Genomic DNA, 22,389 nt, shown 5'->3' on the forward strand with positions numbered 1-22,389 from the left:
GAACAGTAAAGAAGGTCAAAATTTTAAATTGCCTTCAGTCTATTGAAAATACAAAATGCACATTGTCAAACTAAGCACTTACCTTTGACTTTTGATATATTTCTTAATTCATAAGATATATAGACAGATCTACATACACAAATATTAAAATTATCATGTTTTTGAAAGCTCACAGTTTTACAAGCATGAACACAGTGTAAAAATATCCCTTTTTATAGAGGCATTATGGAATTGCATTCTGAATTTGGAGTTTGAGCACAGAGGAATCACTTAATATATTTGTGAACTAGGTTAAATCATTTTGCTTCACTGGGAGTCATTTGCCTCAGCTATAAGATGATTAGGTTAGATTAGCTGATTTCTAAGGTCCTTTCCAGCTCTAAATCCCATCTATGAGTCTGTGACTGCAAGTGAAAATATTTTATAGTTCTTTATAGTTAGGAAAATTAATATGACCTTATACTCTGAAGAACTAAACCATTTTTTTCTCCTTGGAAACAACTGAGCCAAGTTCCTCTCACTACATAGTACTAACAGGGGATGAATGGGAGGTGACCTAATTGTGTATCTTTTATTTGTCACATTTATTAGATGAATCCCATTACTCCATTATTTATTAGCTGTTTGATAGTTAAGGGGGTAGCAGAAGAGAGTTTTCTTCTTTGATATTGACATTATCTAATAGATCACCCCCCCAAATAAGATAAATGAGCACAGACATTTCAAATAGAAATTCTAAAACCTTGTGAAAATGGATGTTTAGAAATATTAATAATTACATAATAATAACTTATTATAATACTTCTATCCTATCTTGAAATAATTTAAAGAATTAACAACTCCCTGTTATAGGAAGTACATGCATATGTGGAAAAGTTGTAATAATTCTGTAGCTCTTGATTCTTTTAAGACAAATTAATTTCCACTTCTCCTCAGAAGGGTAGACTCTACCATCATAATAGATTATTTTCTCTCCCCACTCTCCCTAACTAAGGCTTTTTCTCATTTGCCTTTCCTTTAGCCAGGCATTGCTACAGGAAATTAATTGTATGATGAAGATAACCTCAAATAGGAAATACCTTTGACAGCCACAGCCCATGAAACTGTTAAATACATCACAGCACTTCCTTCATCAGGAAAACTGTCATTTAATTGTTATTTAATACTGGCCAGAACTTACTATGGCACCTGATGATGGATTGTAAGACCAGATATGATGGTCACTGTTATTCATCATGGACATCTCTGTGCCACACCTAAGCAGCCTATGATGTATACTGTGTATACATAAAGGCACATTTATCACACCTTCATTGTTCATGTGATTACAACATACTTTTAAATTGTTTACTTAGGTTGTGTTTACACAGCTTAAAAAAAATTCACTAGGCAATTGCCTCATTTATCTGGATAGTGGCCATTGCCTGAAATTTAAAAATTAGACAAGATATTCTGTTAGGTCTATTCACATTTATTCTTTGTTTTCACTGAAAAAACATAGTTTCTAAAGACAATGTTTAAGTGAAAACATTCTATTTCGCTAATAAGCTTGATTCTTTAGTGGTTCAGCATGAGGATATTCCCTTAGAAATCTGTAAGACACGGTTAAAAGGGAAAAGTATACAGCTGGGCTATTGGTATGAAAATATTTTAATCTAATACTATTTTATTTAAAGTAGAGAATACTAGATCCAAGAATAAAAGAAAAACATCTGTTTAAAAAAAACACTCAAACCCCAGGAAAAATATAAGTTCTTTTCTTTTATAAAATGAAACTAACTCTTGATTTCCCAGGGCTAACCAGTCAGATTTGGCAGAGGACTCATATTAGGATTTCATAGTCCTGACTATACACATATATTTATATATTCTGAATAAATGACTTTTTTTTTAATTCTGAGGTTAAGAAGAACAAATTTTATACCTCAATAACTATAGCAAAGGATGCTCTGATTGTGTTTCTACAAGCCCAAAATGGCCAGCTCAAAAGTGGAAAAATCCAATTAACCAAGCAGCTCTTTGGGTAACATAATAGCATACAAATGCTTGGCTGATATTTTGTTTTGTTTTTATATATATTTTATAAATGCATAGTAGATACTAAAATACATTGGTGTTCTTTATTTTAATATTTTGCTTACAGTTTATTTTAATCCAAATCCTTGTTTTAAGCACAACTTTTCAGGCATTCAGATTTTGATGTTGTCATTTTTCAATTGTGTCGGACTCTTCATGAGCCATTTGGGTTTTCGTTGGCAAGAATACTGGAGTGGTTTGCCATTTCCTTCTCCAAAATATAGACATTAGTCAGTGACTCTGTTGCTTCTTATTGAGTGCTTACTATATCCCCAAAATGGTATTAGATATTAAATATTGCAGGAATAAATATAAAGCATAAGACATAGAATTCAATTTCAAAGAGTTTACAGTGTATTTGGTGAAACAGAACCAGAATGAAATAATTAGAAACCAATTCAATTTGATTCATTCAAATAGACAAATATATAAAATATCAACCACATGATAGTAATTCTTCTAGGTGCTAGAGAAATATGAAGACAAGTAAGTCCCAATTTCTGTCCTAAAAGAGAAAATTCAAATGGTAGAGGGAGTAATTCCAGTGCAAGGCAAAACATGCTGTGTCATAGGCATGAAAATTATTCTGGGATTTTAGAAAATGGGGCTCAGGAAAGACTTCATGAAGGACATGGCATTTGAACTGAACCTTAAAGATTGGGTAAGGCAGGATTTTGACTTGTAAACTTAGGGGAAGAGGAAAGGAGGACATTTATAGCAGAGGGAATAGTTTAAGTAAAATCTAGAGGCACCAGAATACATGGTATATTGAGGTAATAGTAAATGGTCTAGTATAACTATAGGTTAGGCAGCATATAGTAAGGGACTAGTGAGAAGAAAAAGAGGGAAAATATATTGGGGCCATATTGGAAGGGAATTAGAAAATTCTTATAGAGGCACCATGGAAGTTTGTGAGGAGGCGAAGTGATAATATAAACAGTGTGGTAATGACCAGGGCAATAAAAAATCTGGTTTGAATTGAACATGGAGAAGACATTGTGGACCATCATGTGGAGTGAGCGACTTGTCCGATATAATACATACTGTATCCCAAATAGTTTCTTGGCCTTAAATCTCTCTCTATACTGATCCATTCTTCACTTAACAGCCAAACTTTATTTTTTTGAAGCACAGGTCTGACTATATCACTTCCTTATCCTTAACCCCTTCTTCTATTCAACAGTCATCCTAAACCCATACTCAATAAACTTTAGTTGGCTCTTTATTACAGTCTGAGTCAAATATAAAATGTTGTGTTTGACATTTGAAGCCATTCATAAAATAAATTCTGATCTTTCTTTCAAGGTTTCTTATATTCTTATATTCTGCTTTCCCCTATGTAGTCTACTATCCACCATAGTCTACTTGCTATTCTTCTCATGATATTACATCTCCCAGTTCTTTACTTATGCACTCACAGGCTGTTCCCCAAGTCTGGAATGTTCTCCTTCCTCACCTCCATCCATCTCTTGGTTTTCCTGCCTTTCTTCAAGATAGCTCAAATACAACCTTTTTTTCAAAAGGCCTTTCCTAATTTTCTCAGCTCATAATATCCTTCCCTCTGAAGTTAGACTCTATTTTCATATATGTCTGCTCTGTATCTAGTTATTTGTCTCATTAGATTATTTGTCAAGAACAGAATTTATTTTTGCCTTTTTTTTGTATGCCTTAGGCTTAGCACCATAAGTAAGTGCTTAATAGATACTTGTTGACTGACTGGTTTCTGTTTGGAGGACTTAATTTTTTCTAAGTGGTTATTCCTTCATTGTTGCTACTTGAGGAATCAAATTCATGTTTTTGATCTACAGTTATATTAATGGATTCTAAGTAACTAAAGGATATTATAAGTATATCCAAGTAGTAAGTATTATATCCAAGTGTATCTAAGTATAAGTAAGTAGTATATCTGAGACAAGCTTATGAAAGTGCAGCAGAACTGGAAAGAAATGAAAAATTTTGTTGTTCTGATTACCTGTGGTCAATCCTCATGGTTTGGCGGAAGTGAAGAAGTATCAGTTCATTCTTTTAATGGAATGGTATGAATTGGATTGAACAAATCTCTTAGTCATTTATATTTCCACTGCAGTTGTGCAGACTTATTTTCAGTTTTATTCAGTGTTCCATTTAACTCCTAGGAGGCAGAGTAAGATGATGACTGTGATGGCCCAAGAGAACTTATTATTATAACAGCTAATTTTTGCATAGGGCTTAAAAGCTGAAACTCTCAAAAAAACCCAACCTTTCTTTATAAGACTTGAGGACAGAATGAGATTTGAAGAAAAAAGGAAATTAAACTAATAGAAACTTAGCTGCAAAAGGCAGCTCCATACTAAGGTTGGCATCCCTACACTATTGACAGGGACAGAGCAAAAGCTAACCATACCTGCCATCCCCTAACCCCAAAGTGAATATATCAATGGTAACAATTTTCATAGGTACCGCTCTCCTACATTTTGGTGAGAGCTAGAATTGATCTAACATTCAACTTTTGATTCTTCTACACATCTAGATTTCAGTAGATCAGGATATGGTAATAAAAGATTGTCTATGTTGGACTGAGGAAGGGACTTGAGAATTCAGTTGAGATTGCATTTTCTTCTTTGCTTTTTTGTTTGTTACCAATAAGATCATAGCTAATCCTTCCATGCAGAGGGTCTATCAAAAAAATCCTAACATGATATTCAGAAGATGATTTGTTATTGCTGTTTCCAAAGTCATGTAATTTTTATGCATTTTTCTTTTTTTTAATAAAAAGATAAGACCACACTGTAGTATAAGAATTAGGAATTTGCTCATTAAATATGTGTACAGCTAAATGCGTATCTTAGTAATCCTGATTTGTGAACTGCAATTTAAAAAATTCTTTAAATTGTTCTTTTAGATTCTTAATCGTTCTTTTAAGGAATCAGAAATTTTGTCTATTTAGTCCAGAGATTCTTAATTTTCTTTTTTTTTTTTTTTTTTTTTTTTTGCATCATAGCCCTCTTTGAGAGTATGGTGAAACTGGATTTCTTTTTAGAATAATATTTGAAAGTACAAAAAATGTATGGTATTACAAAGGAAACCAATTATGTTGAGCTATAGTTATCAAAAATTTTAAAAAATAAGTTCTTGGACTCCAGGTGAAAAATGTTTAATATAGTTCAATACCCTAATTTTATAGATGTGGAGACTGAGGCCAGAGAGATTAAATGACTTCTCTAGGATTTTCAGTTAATTATTGATAGAACGAAGACTAGAACACGATGTCCTGACTCTCAGACCAAAGGTTGTCCTTCTTTGGTTTTAAAGTTGTCTACATATCATTCTAGGATTGATTTTTATTTTGAGGTTAAATAATTGATGTAAATCTAGTACCAGAGAGGGAAACACTTTAAGGTTGGGTTTAGAAAATGTTTCCATTTTATTTAAAAACCTTACAGAGATTAAGACATTGACAAGGCTTTCCCCATACATCATCCTAAAGTAACCATTGGCTTTTTACAAAGACTTTTAAATTACTTATGTCAGGGCATTATCCTTATTGATGGAAATTTTTAATGTAAGATGGTGAAGGATGGACTGCTAATCCTGGCCCCTAAAGTAATAGATTCAGATACTTGTGGTTGGTGTTAATACACTAGTTGTTAATATTTAATGCTTTTTTGTTTTCCATTTCAGCCCGTCTCTGCCTGCCCTTGATTGGCAGCTGCCATCTCACTCAGGACCTTATGAACTTAGGATTGAAGTACAGCCCAAATCCCACCACAGAGCTCATTATGAGACTGAAGGAAGTCGAGGGGCTGTGAAGGCATCTGCAGGAGGACACCCTATTGTGCAGGTATCAGTATTTTTCAAGACAGAAAGGTTTGTTTGTTCTGACATGCCACCTGAAATTTATACTTTTTGGTAGTCCATATCCTATCTTTGGAAAGAAAACAAGTGCAGCTCTTCCTTCCCCCCCCCCCCTCCTTTCCTCTCTCCTTCCTTTGCCTCCTCTTGCTTTCTTTTCCCTTTTCTCCCCTTTCCCTCCTTCCATATTTCCTTTCTTCCGCATTGATCCACTCATAAGAAAATAGGTGTTGGTTTGTCTTTTTTTTTTTTTTTTTTTTAAGTCTTCTAGATGCTGGCTTTCTCTTTAATATATTTAGCAAAGAGTTTGTAATATTTCTTTCCAGGATCTTTATGGAGTCCCTATAGCTGTTGAACCAAAGTTAATCCCTAAAAAAACCAAACATGCTAAATTTGGAGCCAGGCTTCTGTTTCTGCTAAGTAGGCAATGTTGGGAAGATAGATTGGTGTCTAAGATAATATCGTCCTTATGAGAAATTCAGGGCACTGACAACCTTTCTTAATTTGTCCATCCCTATACATTTTCTATTACTCATGGCTCCCTTATAAATGATAAACAAATGATATCAGGAACTAAAAAAAAAAATCAAACTATTGAGTTTAGAAGATGAACAGCACAAAAAAGACAAAAGATGTTTTATATCACCCTGGGAATTTTTCTAACTTTCCAGATGGTGGCAGTATGTATCACTGAGGGAGAGTGGAGGAAGTGGTCTTTTTCTTTTATCTTCTGAGCTGCTTTCAATGGATTTGAGGGATTCCCATGGTGCTGTTTACATTCTTGCTGTGCTTTAGGATAGAGAAAAAAAGAATGAAAAGAAAGCAAAGTTAGTCTGATAATATGATGATTTTTTTTTTAAATTTCCAAGTGGCATCTTCAGTGACTAAATTTTAATATTTGTCAGGATTATGTTGAGTATTTTGGCTATATCTCATTTACATTTTGGCTACAGTCTAAGCCAAAGTTTTCTGGTTTTGTTTTTTGAGGACAGTTAGGTGGTGCAGTGATTGGTCTGGAATCAGGAAGACTCATCTTCCCAAGTTCAAATCTTGTCCCAAACACAAGCAATGTAGCACTGGGCAAGTCACTTTACCCTGTTTGCCTCATTTTCCTCATCTATAAAATAAGCTGGCAAAGGAAATGGCGAACCACCTCAGTATCTGCGCCAAGAAAACCCCAAATAGGATCAGGAAAGTTGGACATGATTGAAATGTCTGAATGAAAACCAAAGTTTAAAGTAGTGAAAGTCAAAGCTGGAGCCAACCTATCTTAGCAAACTTTGGAGCAGTCACTTAAAGCTTATTGGAATTCAGTTTTCTCATCTCTAAATAATAGCTAAGTTAATTTTTAGTTCTATGATTCTGTGATCACAGACCAGTCTATAAACCATGGTGAGGCAACTTTCAAAAAACAAACCATAGAATTATCCTTTCATTCCCATATCAGTCTTAAATATGAAACTTTCCTGTGTTTTAGCTTGTAGCTGATAACCCAAAATTAATGTGTAAATATATGTCTAGTATAGAAAAGAACTGAGGATGAGAATGCACTATTTAGTGGACAATGGCAAACCTGTGAACCTTCACTAGAGGTTAAACCTTGTTCAGGCTTCATGTGTATTTGCCCAGTGATTTAGATAACCCTCCATTCAATCAGGGATTAGATTTTGTTTATTTGACCCAATTAAGGACCACATATAAAAAGGAAACTATTGATTCTATGTGCCGCATAAAAACAATAATACCTAGAATTATTTTAAGGTTTGCAAATCACTTCAAAAATATGATTTCATTTTATCTTCACAATAACCCTAGGAGGTAGGTGCTATTATTATCTATATCTTATAGATGAGGAAACTAAAGCAGATATAGGTCAAATAACTTATCCAAGATCCATCAGTTAGTAAATATTGGAGGCCACATCTGAACTCCACATTTAGCCTAGTCCCTGGCATATAAGTACTTAATAAATATTTACTGACTGACTTTGGTTCAGCACTCTGCCCATTGAATTATCTAGCTCCTTTATAAATATACATATATATGTATATACACATACATCTCATAATAGTGTAAAATATAGTTTTGTAAATGTTAATGGATTTTTTTTGTAAGTCAGTTATGTTCAGTCTTTTTTTTTTATTAAGGTTCCCATTTCTCCCTCTAATTTCTCTTAAATGAAAGAAATAGAAGACTCTCTTTGAGTATAAGCTAGCTAACCATTTGTTTAGAATAATGTAAAGAGGATTCCCACTCAGCTACCTGAGCTCTGAAGGTCCTCTAATTTGGTAATTCTGTGAGTGTGTGTATGTTGCGTCCTCTTTCATGAAGAGACTGGAAGGAGTAGGCAGTTTATTTTCCTCATTGCTTTGTGTATGAGAAATGCCACATGGTCTTGTTATCATTCAGAATAATAAACATGGTCAAGTTGGTGAGTAAATTCTAAGTGAAGAGAGGACCACAGAGGCAACAGTCAGAAAGCAGAGGTCTATGTAAAAGGAACCCAAGGTTCCTGAGCCAAATTCTATCCTCAGATGAATGTCTGCAGCTCATGTTGACTTTAGTACTTTTCCTGCATACATCTGAGGGTAGAATTTGGCTCTTTTAATGGTGACTCAGTGTGGCATTTCCCCACCTCATAAACATTTTGAAAAAAAAATATGGTTTACTTTGCTTCAGGGTTAGGACATTGAGGATGAGATCTTTGACCAGTAAGCTTCATTAGTAGCGAGGAAGCAGACAAAACATCTACCTTCTGTCACTACTTTCTGCCTTGAGAATGTTAAAAAAACAAAACAAACAAAAAAAAAACCTAGTTAAGTTCTTTGGGGAATTAGCTTTTTCTTTTTGTCACAGGTTTTACCTAATAAACTTTAAAAGGTATTTTTTTAAATGGTAAGTCACTAACTTTCAAGGACTACATTGAGGACAGAAGCTTTTCATCTGGTCTATAACTTCAGGTTGTGTAGAATACATATACAGTGGTTTTTTTTCTTTGCCCCCAATCATGAAACTAGTCTTCCCAACCCTGTTATTTGGAAAATCATACAAGTTGGAAAGGGCCCTCAGCAGGGCTTACAGTATTTGTGTGTTGTTCCATTGAAATAAATGGAGAGGGAAGGAAGGCCACAGGAAAAAAATAGTTGGTTTTAAATGCCAAAAATCAGTGAAATGGAGTCAGGAGGAAGTATGCTGAAAAGCTAAGCACTTTAGCTGAACATATGTGAATGATATTAAAGTGATATTTGTAGCCACACACTTGATGCCAATTAATACCTATTCAGGTCTCTGTATGTGAGGAAATGTGGATGGAGGGACATCAGTGCACCATGGCCAGTCTGACATTTCAAGTTTCCACCTTGCTAGGTGGAAAAAGTGGTGAAAATGCCAGCATTTTAGTTAGCCTAAATAACTACAGATATTTCCCTCCTCTATCCTGCTTCAGTTTTTAGTGAATCAAAGAATGCTATTTCTGAGTGGAAAAGAAAGTACACTGAGAAAGGAAAGAAGACTCAGAAAGAAGGGAAATGAAAGTGAAGTTGTGTTACTATAGAAAAACTGTTTTCAGTAAAAACTGGGGACATAAATTTATTTTAGTTTTTCTTAGGAAGGTGTAAAAACCATTGAGATCATGGGAATATGCTCCATATATTTAGCACCTTTCTTTCTAGAAATTCAAAATTTTTAGGTATCACTAGTCTTGGCACAATATTTCACTAAGAATATAGTGGTTATTGTTCCTACTTTGAGGCAGCTCATTGTTATTCAGTTGTTTCTCAGTCATGTCCAACTCTTTTTGACCCCATTTGAGTGCTTCTTGGTAGAGATACTAAAGTGGTTTGCCATTTCTTTCTCTAGCTCATTTTACAGACGAGGAAACTAAGACAGAGTAAAGTGATTTTTCTAAGGTCACACAGCTATTTTCTGAGCCCAGACTTGAACTCAGGAAGATGGGTCTTCCAGATTTCAATTTCAGCATGTACTTCCATGTAGTAGTGGAATAAAACCACAGGCTTCAGAGTCACAGGTCTTAACTTCATCTCCCAGTTTACTATGTGACCTTAATTCATTTTGCTTCCTTAGGCCTCAGTTACATTACATGGTTTTTGTGGTTCCAGATCTTTTGGTCTTTCTTGATTTATAGAGGATGAATGACTTGTTTAAAACCTTTGAGTTAATAGAAGTAAAACCTGTTGGGAACACAATATGTAATTTTGCTTTACCTCTGGTAGACCTTTTCTTTTCTTCTGAGAGGATTATGGTGATTCAAGGACACTGAGAGGCAGTTGCTGTTCTCTGCCCTCCCCACTAAGAGCCCATTGCATTGTCTGACCTCTCTCTTCCTTCTGGCTCCAATTATTTTCCTAGTCTACAAGCAATACTTGTGTCAGTAAAGGCTGCTTTGCAACTCCTTCAGATGTTCACAGCTATTGAGAGAGCTCTTGGAGAATTGACTTGCTCCTTATAATGCACTTAGGCATGGTCCTTAACAAAAACAGGAAATAATACTTTATTTTTTCAGGAGTAACTTAAAACTTGAATAGATTTTAATCCTGTTCTTCCTTCAATGTGGTTATCTCCTTAAAGGATAATGCTCAGTGAAGATCAGTGGTATGACAAATACCCAATCAAATCTATTTTTGTGTTTTACTAGTTCCCTCTGTTTCTGGTTAATATGCATAGTTTTATATAGAATTCCATCTAGATGTAAGGTGTGTGTTTTGTGGATTAGCCTTGTGGATTGGAATAAGTAGAGTGAGGGAGAAGGGTTGAATAGGAGGAAGTTAGACTAGGAACCCTGGAGTTGTGCAGGATAATTAGAAAAGAATGAAGGGGACTAGAGCTGAAGAGCTTCATGTATACCCAGAGTGTCCCAAAAGTCAGAATGGTTTTTGTATTTTAATTTCTTTGTCTCTCTGTCTTGGTCTCTGTGTCTCTCTTTTCATATATGTCTATTTGCACATATGGATATACATTTGCTGTTGTTCAGCTGTATCTAATTGTGTCTAACTAGAGTTAATTAACAAGATCTCATGGACAAATCCTTGGGTTTTCTTGGCAAAGATACTAGAGTAGTTACCATTTCCTTCTCCAGTCTGTCTCTATTTTATAGATGTGAAACTGAGGCAAATAGAGGTTGAGTGACTTATGCAGAGTCATATAACTTATGAATGTCTGAGGACTGATTTGAATTCAAATCCAGGCTTGGTGTTCTACTATATCACCTGACTTCTCTTACACACACACACACACACACACACACACACACACACACATACACACTCATCTGTTTAATAAATGGTGGAGGTGAGCTGTGAATAGTGATGGACCAGCTTCCTTAGTTTCCTGGTCCTGCCTTACTATTTCTTTCTCCCTCTCCTGTCCCCAGTTTTCTTCTTTTAAGATCTGTTGAGATAACAATGAAGGTTCTATGTCAATGAGCCATTTTATAAATGCCAGACCTAGAATCAAGAATTCAAATCTGATTTCAGACACTTACTAGCTGAGTGATCCTGCACAAACCAGTCTCTTTCAATCTTAGTTTCTTCATATGTAAAATGAGGAAAATAAAAGCATCTATCTCCTAGGGCTATTGTGAAGTTAAAATGAAGTAATATTTATAAAGTGTTTTGAAAACATTAAAGCACAACACAAGTACTAGCTATCAATTTACAATGATTACTCAGTAAAGTCAACTTGGCATTCTCCTTTCATGCTCAACATGTGTCTAGTTTGTACACAACATTCACTCTCAGGACCCCCCTGGTATGTGAGTGAGGTTTGGATGGATCCTAGATGATGTGCATGAGGTTATAACTATACAGATCAAGGCTCTTATCAAGGGAATGACTGGAGCCACAGAATTCAGAACAACCAATTAGTGGTGATGCCCTCCCCCTGAAAAAACTGATTAAAAAAACCTTTTAATCTTTTTTTTTTTTTTTTTTTTTTTTTTTTTTTTTTTTTTTTTTTTTGGTGAGATGATTTGGGAGGCACTGTAGTACAATGGAAAGAAAATTCTGATTCAGGTCAGAGGACTGTAGTTCAAAAAATAGGTCTTTATGTATGTCTTGTCTTTGTTGTTTATCAGTATGACCAAACGTAAATTGCTCATCTTCTGTAGCCCGCAATTTTCTTATTTGTAAGATGAGAGAATTGAACTAGATATCTAAGCTATCTACCAGTTCTAAATGTATGATCCGTTTTTTCCCTCTGATTTAGGGCAAGGGTGACATAGCTATAGACTGAATGTTCTTATGTTGAGATGTTTAGAACTAGGTTATTTTTGTTGGAGTGGGGATTGGATGAGGGGATCTTTGAGTTGGAATATTGGATGAGGAATCTGAAGACTGGGTTTCAAACTCTGCTGCTATCACTAGCTGTCTGAACTTGAAAACTCACTTAACCCTTCCCAAAGCTCAGTTGTTGTTGTTGTTGTTGTTTTGTTTTGTTTTGTTTTGTTTTAAATTGGGAGAATGTTATCTACTGTGTCCTCAACACTGGGTTGTTGAAACAACCAAGGGAAATAATGTCTATACACATTTTATCATCTTTAAAGAGCTATATAAATATCAGTTAATGGTATTATTACTTGCCTTATTTGTTGTGAGACTCATAGAAGATAATGTATTCAAAATGTTTTCTAATTAAAATGCACTAATGAAATGTCACTAGTCATTCTTTTTGTATGAGTGAAAAAAAATGAGAACTTTTAATAAAGGTGGAACTTCTCTCTCAGTTCCTAAGGATCTTGAATAAATTTAAACTTCAATTATTTAGTCCTAACCTGCCCATGTCCTCCTTTGCTCCCTTTTCCAACACTCTGAGTCTGTATATTTATTTGAAGTAGTAATTCTCAAACTTTTCCCCTCTTATTCTCCTAAGCAGATATGCCTTCTATCACTCAGCAAACCATAGTATGCTTCTTGGCATGCTTTCAAAAATGAAATAATTGTCAAAAGTTATGACTTTTTTCAGAAATAGAAATAATTTTTTCCTTAAAATTATTTTAAATGAAAGATTAAAACATGAGAAAGAAGCATGTTAAAGTAGTAACATCATCTATTGACTAATATTCTTGAAGGTGAAGCAAAATTCAGTTTTTCTTGTGATCAAAATTATTTGTGAGTAATATAAATTATGCATTTGAAACTGAGGTAAGTAAGAAAGAATAGGAGTTTTAAAAGTTTTATTTTCAAGATAGTGGACTAGAGAGTTGGCTAAAAATAGACCTTGCATGTAATTATAAAACACAAAAATAGAAAACTCCCCATCTTTGGCGTAACTCAATAACCACAAAGTTTTATCCTGTGTTGAGTTATTTTAGCATATCCTTTAACACCAGTAGATTCTGATACCCTAACCTTATCCCTGCTTCTCAAAAGCATTACTGTAACATTAGACTGCAAAAAGAAGAGACCACAGATTAATTTGATAAGAGCATGACCAACTCCCTTTAGCAATCAATATTACAGTTAGAAGATGAGAATTGTAGCGAGTCAGGTCATACAATGGAAGCAGGAAGACCATGCTATCTGAATTCAAATCTGGCTTCAAATACTTACTAGCTGTGTGACACTGGGCAAGACACTTCACTCTGCTTGCCTCAGTTTCCTCATCTATAAAATAAGTTGGAGAAGGAAATGACAGACCACTCCAGTATCTTTGCTAAGAAGAGTTAGACATCACTGAATGAGAATTTTATTGCCTGTTTTTTTAAATGGTGAGTCTTTGACCACTGGAATGACAATTTTGTAAAAGACTAATGAATGAACTCATTCATACCCATATGTGGTACATACCCAGAGCTTTCATATGTAAATTCCTATATTCATTCAATCATACTTGCCATTCATCTTGATAATTATTCTAGAAAAAGAAACAAACCAAAAAACCTCAAGACTATTCAGTCCTTCAGTATGAAAACCCTAAGTACATATTCAGAGAGAGAAATGAATTAGTGATAAACTAATTTAAGATGAAATATAACGGTACCATATAAATATAGTAGTGTTTTGTATAGAGCTCCAGCCTGAAGTCAGGAAGACAAATTCAAATCCAGTCTCGGACACTTACTAGCTATGGACCCTGGGCTTAATCTCTGCCTGCCTCAATTTCCTCATATGCAAGATGAAAATAATTATAGTACCTGCCTCACAGGGTTGTTATGAGGAACAAATGAGATAATAAATGTAAGGCTCTTAGTGCTATGCCTGGCACATGCTCGGTGTTATATAAATGTTAGCTAGTATATTTATTTTATTATTAATCACTTTTCAAATGTCAGTCCAGCAAACAGATGTAAACCCAGCATCTGATTTTCTTTTTGCTTATGATTGACAAGGTAGTGAATAATAGAACTGGAAGGTAGCTTAAAACATTCTGGAACCCAAAATATTTGTTTTGCCAATAAGGACCAGAGAAGTAACACAACTTGCTTAAGAATGTCAATTAGTTAAAGATCTGAGAGCAGTACTCAGATCTCCTGAGTCTCAGTGTTCTCTGGTGTGTGTGTGTGTGTGTGTGTGTGTGTGTGTGTGTGTGTATCTGGAGGGGAATACAGAATAGGGAGGTAGAGGGAAGTGTGTTTCATTCAGTGTTCTTGGGGATTTTCATTAGTTTTTCAGTTACTCAGAGTTTGGCTGTTTTTGTTCCTTTTTTGCCTCTCTAGTGCTTAACACACTACCTGGAACTAACAAGTGTTGAAAAATGCTTATTGATTATGTCTTAAGGATTTTTAATTTTGGGGGGCCAGTCATTGTTTAAATTGTTTCCTTGGTTATATTTACTTTGCTCTGTAGCCATTCATATAAATCTTATCATTTCTCATAATTCCTCATATTCATAAATTCCTACTAAATAATAATGTTTTGTGCTATTTACATACCATAATTTTTCAGTTATTCCCCAATTAATGGGCACCAATTTTGTTTCCCATTCTGTGTCAGTAGTTCTGTTCTTGATGAAATTATCTTTCTTTGCAACCTCTTTTCATCACCATCCCCTTGCCTGAAGTGTTAATAGTCAAACCACCCTTTCATACAGATGGAAATACCATCCTCCTCAGGTTGGAGAATATAAAGAATTGGCAAACACCTGCTAGTGGAGTTGCAGTTCATCATTAAAGTCCACACAACCACTCAACAGTCCAGCCTGTGAGCCCAATTTTATAGCTTCATTTTAAGATGGCTATAGTTTAAAAAGTAGGTGTTTTTCACACTTCTTACTTCCAAAATTAAAGATTGTTTGAAAGGAGAAAAAGGATGATAAAACAGAAAAGTAAAATGATCTGGCAGCTGTTTGTTGGCAGCTATCAAAATAAAATATGAGGAAACCATAGAAAGTTTATTGTAAAAGTTACTTGGGATGGGCTTGGACTTTTTTTTTTTTTTTTAGCTTCATTGGGCCATTTTCTGTCATTGCTTAAATTATTGTGTCATAATTGTCAATCATCCATTAATCATTAAATACTTATTAAGTACGTACTTTGCAACGATAAGGATACAAAGATAAAAAGATAAGTTATCTTGAGATTAAATGTTGCTGTATTAGTCTAATGGTTCTTAACTTTCTTTTGAGTCATTGACCCCTTTGGTAGTCTGGTGAAACCTATGGACCCCTTTCCAGAATAATGTTTTTAAATGCATAAAATAAAATACATGGATTTAAAAAGAAACTAATTATATCTATTTATGTCTCTCCATATACATATGGAGAGATATTTATGCAATATTTATAATATTTAATATATTTAATTTATTAAATATATAATTACATTAAAGAACATTTATCAATAAACAATTTATTAATTAATATTATTAATTGTTTATAATAATATATTAATATATGATTGAATATATTAATCATATATTAATATACAATATATTAAATAAATATTATAATATTTAATATATAATATTTATGTAATATATACATATCTATGTAATATTTATATATTGATATTATCTATAGGTGTTTATAGATAGATTAATAGATAGCAAATTCATCAACCTTGGATTAAGAACTCCTACCTCAGTAAATTCTTTCCCCTTTGGAGTTCAGGTTGCTGATGGCAGTTTTGGGGCTTTTGAAGACATCTTCTCTCTAGGTTCACTTTAGAAAGGAGAATAGCATAAAAATTGTCTGTGACAATTTTCCAAGAGATAATGGTTAACCAGATATAAAGATCAGTTTGGGGGGCATTTGTCCTCTCAAACAATTATATGATCTAACTAGTTATTCCCATTTTTCCTCCAGTATTTTAAAGGCAATTTTATATTGCATAATGAAATTCAGTTAACAAGAAGATAAATTTAATTTACCTTAAAAAGACACAATTTTCACTATTATTTGTAGAACGTCAGTCAAGCAAGGTTATATTTGTTCATGGATCCAGAAGTGGGTGGATGTTTTTCAAATGAGTAATTGGAGATTTTTTTTTTAAAATGAGGCAATCATTCTAAATAGATCTTTGCTGTGGTTTACCTGTCTTATAATTTAAGCAATGGTTTCTAGAAATCCTCTTTTACATCATCATGCCCCAAATTTTGATTCTCCTACAATGTCAATCAGTATGCTACTTTCCTGGCTGTCTCCTGTTTAACTCATTTTCCAGCTGTCTGGCTTTCTGTCCTTCTACCTACTTCCCTGGATGGATGGTTAGATGAATGGATAGCTATTTCTGTGTCTTATCGTCTATCCCTCTCCAATCCCCAATTACATGTCTTATTTGGTTGCTAGTAGATATGGTGTTCTGTGGATTATTTTGTAGTCATTTGTAAAATAATCCCAAAGAGGTGACAGATGCAAATCAAGAAAATGCCAGTTTTTCATTCATGTTTTCTATTCTGTGTTATCAGTGGTTCTGAAAGTCTTTATTCTCAGGACCTCTTTATATTCTTTTTTTTTTCTTTGATGAGGCAATTGGGGTTAAGTGACTTGCCCAGAGTCACACAGCTAGGAAGTGTTAAGTGTCTGAGGCCAGATTTCAACTCAGGTCCTCCTAACTTCAGGACTGGTTCTCTATCCACTGAGCCTCCTCGCTGCCCCGATCCCTTTATATTCTTAAAAATCATTGAGGATTTCCTCAAGAGGTTTTTGTTTATGTGAGTTATATCTACTGATAATTACCATATAAGAAATTACAATATATTGGTATTTTATGAAAATAGTTTTTGATCTCACAAACCTGTGAAAGGTTTTAGGAATCACAAGGTGTCTCTGGACCTCACTTTGAACTGCTGCTGTACAATTTGGTCAGTATTTTTTATGATGCTAATTGGATGCAAAAGAAAATTTTGAAGAAAGAATTGAATTTATCTTTTTAAGCTTTGTCATCTCTTTTTTCTGTCTGTATCTATTTTGAAAATTTTGTTTTAGTCCTATCATCACCTTTATTATGTGATTTCATTTTGACACACTTTAAAAAATAACATTCTGATCCTTTTGATTTGTATATTCTTAATATTATCATTGTCTCTGATCTCTGATTAAAGTTTTCTATTCATGACGTGCTTTCTGGGCACCATAGTATACTCTGATTTATGATAACTGTGCATAGAGAATGTAACATCTTCGCACTGAGTGGAAACTGATGGTCATAAGAGACCATTTTAGGACAGTTATCCTTATTTTCCCATTCAGCCATCTGCTCATTATTGCAGGACACCTTCTGATTCTCTTCTTGTCTACTTACAGTAAAAGCACTGTGGGTAGAGTCAAATCTTCAGTTTGCTGTTTAATCTCCCCTCCCTTTTTTTTTAAATCAATAACATGATATGATCAAAGATTTTTGTGGCAAGTCTCCTTTACCATTCCTGTAGGTGAAGGAAAGGAAAAGAGAACATTGTATCAACTCACTTCTGTAGAGGATATTCTTAAAATACCTTTTTGAGTATTAGGGTAGTTTTGACTTAATTCACTGATTCCATTCTATTACTGAGATTTTAAAGTTAGTAAATTTGGCAACAAATATTTACTAAGAACTTGATATCTACCAATTACTGTATATACAAAGAAAAGTCAAGGGAAAAAAAAGTTCCTACTCTCAAATGGACCATTTACTCATTTACTTGGAGCCCCAGAGCTTGAGGAGACAGCATGTTATAAGGTTATAACAAATTAAAAATTATTTTCTTCATGAATTTGATAAGCATCAGTGAGTGTGAGCATTTTAATATACAAAGAAGAACCAAAAACTAATTATTTTCCATTTACTCTTTCCTTCCAGTCTTTACCTTTTGACTAAGATCATGTAAGATCATTATCCTTCCTTACACTCTGGACTGATTTTTTGATACTTATGTTACTTTTCTCCACTTTACATTTCATTGCTATACTGTTTTAACCATTTTTATAAGATTTTTATTAGTGACTATTAGAAAACACAAATATAAAGTCTGCTGCATGAAGAATCAGGAAATATGTAAAGATAAAAGGAAGATGAGAAACAAAACAATCATTTGGGGTGAAGGGAAACGCAGAAACAATGTTGAAGTTAAATGAAGGATTCCAGTGTAGCACTCTGATTTAGAATAAGCTAATTTTCAGTGAGTTTAAAAATATATAAATATATACACACACACACATATATGTAGATATATCCCATCAATACTTATTTTTCTTTTAAAAATGTCATTTCTTAGCTGGTTTTGAACTATGCAAATATGAGGGAGTATAGAAGAGAGATTTTTTATAGAAGAGAGAGTTTTCTAAACTGGCTGTTTAGAAAAATATTCATCCATAATATGAAGACTCTATGAATATGTATCCTGGAAAAGGAAAGACTCTGGAGGGATAAGGTAGTAAACTTCCTATATATGAAGGGATATTACATGAACATGGAAATGGATTTGTATGTTTGATCCTAGAGGAGAACAGAACCAGGAGCAGTAAATTTAAGATGCAAAGAAGACTTGATGTGAGCAAAAACTTTCTAACAACTAAGGCTAGTTGTTAGAAATGGAGTAGACTGCCTCAAGAAGTGCCAGGATCCCCAGGCTGTAAGATCTTCAAGAGGTCAGACAGATACTTGCTCTGGTACCTAATGGAGATGCCTTTTGTGTGTGAGTTGCTTGAGATAGTCTTTTGAGGTGTCTTTCAATTCTCAAATTCTATGTTTTGGCTACTTTTTTGTACACAATATACATTCATAGATCATTAGAATTAGTAAGGAGTCTTGAAGTTAATCTAGTCTAGACTAACAGTTTTTAAGATTGGGAAACAATCTCAGAGAGGTGGACTGACACAGCTAGTTAGAGGCAGAATTGAGACTACAGCTATCCCATCCACATTGTGGGAGGTCAGAGGTGCAACATCCCAAAGATCTAGAAAATTCTTGTAAAATTTTTTGGCTTTTACTTCATACCAGAGAAGAAGTATGAATTTTTTTTCTTTTTCTTTTATGGGGTATTCACAGTACCTTATTGTAAAATTTGGTTTAAGTATTTGGTTATAGGCTATATTTTTACAACACTATACATATATTTCTGAATTTCTAAACTTTTTCTATATCATCTGCTGTCTTTCACATATCATCTGTAGATTCCACAAAACTCCCCTAAAATTCTCATTTAATTTCTTATGCAGATCCACTATATGATGGATATATATTTCTCCCATGATGGGGAAAATTGTGATGTAGAAGGGATGAAATCTAGACTTTAGCTTTCCTGCTTGCTAGTTCAGTACTCTTCCTGTTTCACCATTGATGATAATTCTTCAAATGAAAAGGAAATAGCAGGGTTAGTTACTTTCCATATGAATTTTTTGATATTGTTTCTAACAAATTGTCTCTACACTTCCAAAAAATATCCTTTATAATTTGATTGGAATAAGATGGTCTTCAGATCCAAAGGCAAACAAAATAAAATCGCCTTTTATGGGCAGCTCCAAAAAAAGAAAGAAAAAGAAAAACTCTGAGGAAACTATCTTCTATGGCTTTAAGTTATATCTGTAAAACATCAAAGATTCCTCCCTCCCCCCAACCAAATTAACTCTGAAGCCTTTGCATAGCAAACCTCTCCTGTTGAGTACCTGGATAAACACAACACTTGGTACCAATGTCATTTTTAATAATAGAGAGGACTCTATTTAATTCTGGTTTTTTGTCTCCGTAGGGCGCAGCAGTGCCTGTGAAGGAAAGAAAAGTATTCTATACTCATCCCCTAATTTATCTTCAGTCTGGGCCTACAAAAGCTGTTGGCTAATGCAGCTTGCTAAGCAGCTATGCTAATGAAATAGTCAAAATGGCATCCATTAGACACCCTGGAAAAATATTGTGGACTATTTATTCCTGCTCCATCCTGTTTCTTTTCCTACCCCTTGATGTGACTTCATTTGGAGGCTTTTTCTCTTGGATTCTGCTATTGAATGGTTTCCTTTATAGCACTGCAAAAGAACAGAATTTTAACCTGAGTCTTGACCAGAAGTCAGATTGAGCTTAATATTTACCAAGCATCAATATCACATGCAAGTCAGCATCTAGAGAATATAGTGGTCAAGACCCTGGTCTCATATTTAAACACAAGATTAAAGTAAAATGAGTTCCATCATCATTTAATAATAAGCTCTCAAAAATAACATTTAAATATCCTCTTAATTCTCTTGCCACAGTTGCATTGCAAAAGGTGATCATGCCTTGAAAGTAAGGATTTCAATCTGCATGGGGAAATTGATTAGTTTGCACTGAGATTGGCAATAGAGATGGCATTAGAATAGAAAATTCAAATTCTGATAAAGTGATAATATGGGTAAACCAATAATCTTGCCTTTGGCATAAAGTCCAAAGGTAGGTTAGAAAGTGTAGACTGCTTTTGTGTACCATGTGTATGTAGCACTGGAATAGTTTTTATGGTAGCCATTGTTCACATTGGCAGCATGTGCCTAATCTGACAGTGCCTCATCAGATTTCTGTAGCCAGTATGATCCCAGAGCCTGCATCTTCCTTTCATGGCTCTAAAATGAATATTTTTACTGGCCTATGAAAAATTAGGTAGCCTTAGAACAAGGGATTGTGCATATTGGGAAATAACTTTTTTTCCCCCAGACTCTTAAACTTGGCATTTTAAGTAGTGCTGTCATTACAATTCCTTTTCATTATATGTAGTACCTTTTTTTTCCAAGGAACCAAATGTAATTTTAAATAATGTAAGAAATAATTTTGTCAGCAGTATTTTGATACTGTAGACAAATCACAGGATTCTATATATTTATTTAACATCAAATGAGGTGGCTTATTTTACCCACTGAGTTATTCTCATTTTTCTTACGTGATTTGTTATAAATGGGTTGCGTATCTCTTTCTATTTTGGAATGCTTCCTTAGAAAGGATTATTAAACTGGAATGAAAGCCAGTTAAATAGTTATTACTGAAATAAATTATTATTTGATGGCAAAACTACTTAGTTACAATTAGAAGCCATCCATTTGAGAGTCACAAAAGAGCAGAAACTCTGTTCCAGACCTGTCAGATTACTGCGTATTGACATGTACCCAAGAGTTGAAATGAAACACGGTTAAAATTAAAATGCAGGCCTAACCAAAAGCCAGATGCTCCATTATAGGCCCTTGCTTGCTTACCTGCCAAATACTGGGTAACCTGCATGAGGCAAGTAATTAATTTTTTATAAGTCTGCCTTGGTAACTAGACATCTGTCCTCTATTCTTAAAGCAATATTTCAAGGCAAATGATTGTTTCCTCCCCTGCACTTCCAATTACATAAAACCTAAAGAATTTTCATAATTTAATACATGCTCTATCTCCACTTCAGCACATGGAACTGGATAAAATAGATATTGTTCCTGTCTGTACAGAATTTAACTTTGGTCTTTTCTTTCTAACACCAAATAGAAAGCTTAGTATCAGATTACTCAATTGCTCCCTCTAAAATATGTTGTTCAGTTTTGTATCTAGTGTGGATTTATCATTTATCTTTCTCTCTAAAAGAAAACCTGATAGGCCTCTTTTGAATGACAAAGAGAGAAGGTCCATTGGGCTAGAAAGGAATGTAATTGGCCAGCTCTCTTTTTGTCAGTATTGCAAAGTAAAAGAAAGCATCCCCATTACGAGTATTTAAAATAATAATCCAGAAAGAATTACATAATTGGCAGGGACTGAGATTGAGAAGAGAGGCAGTTAGAATTGTATGGTGCTCCACTTACTCATGGTAAAGGAGCATTAGTTGCAAATAGGTATATAAAAAGGATTTTAAACACCTGTTAGAATGTTTCAGTTTTAAGTAAAACTTGGGAAATGCAGCACTGAGTTTCCATACAGACCGTATATACATTGGGAATAAAAATCTAAGATATAGGTTACAAGTAGAAACCAACTCAAGGCAATAAACAGCTCTTAAAGGGACAATATGATCAGTCTGCAAAAATCTTAAGAGTTTAAACTGTTCCAGTTTCTGAGTCCAAGGCTAAAGAATTTTGAGATCCTGGGTTTACTTATACAGAGCGCCTACTAATTAATATCCAAAG

At 34.1% G+C, this 22,389-nt stretch overlaps 1 protein-coding gene across 4 annotated transcripts in view; it reads left to right on the forward strand.

The window, feature by feature from the left end:
• Positions 1-22,389, forward strand: part of NFATC1 (nuclear factor of activated T cells 1) — a 202,044-nt gene that overhangs the window by 54,643 nt on the left and 125,012 nt on the right. For all 4 annotated transcript variants that reach the window (XM_003760114.4, XM_012541593.3, XM_031946737.1 and 1 more), the window contains exon 3: positions 5,737-5,896. In XM_003760114.4, the coding sequence (XP_003760162.1) occupies positions 5,737-5,896 (160 nt within the window). The remainder of the gene's footprint in view (positions 1-5,736; positions 5,897-22,389) is intronic.

Source organism: Sarcophilus harrisii, chromosome 1 (genome assembly GCF_902635505.1).
Source record: "Sarcophilus harrisii chromosome 1, mSarHar1.11, whole genome shotgun sequence".
Taxonomy (NCBI): Eukaryota; Metazoa; Chordata; class Mammalia; order Dasyuromorphia; family Dasyuridae; genus Sarcophilus; species Sarcophilus harrisii.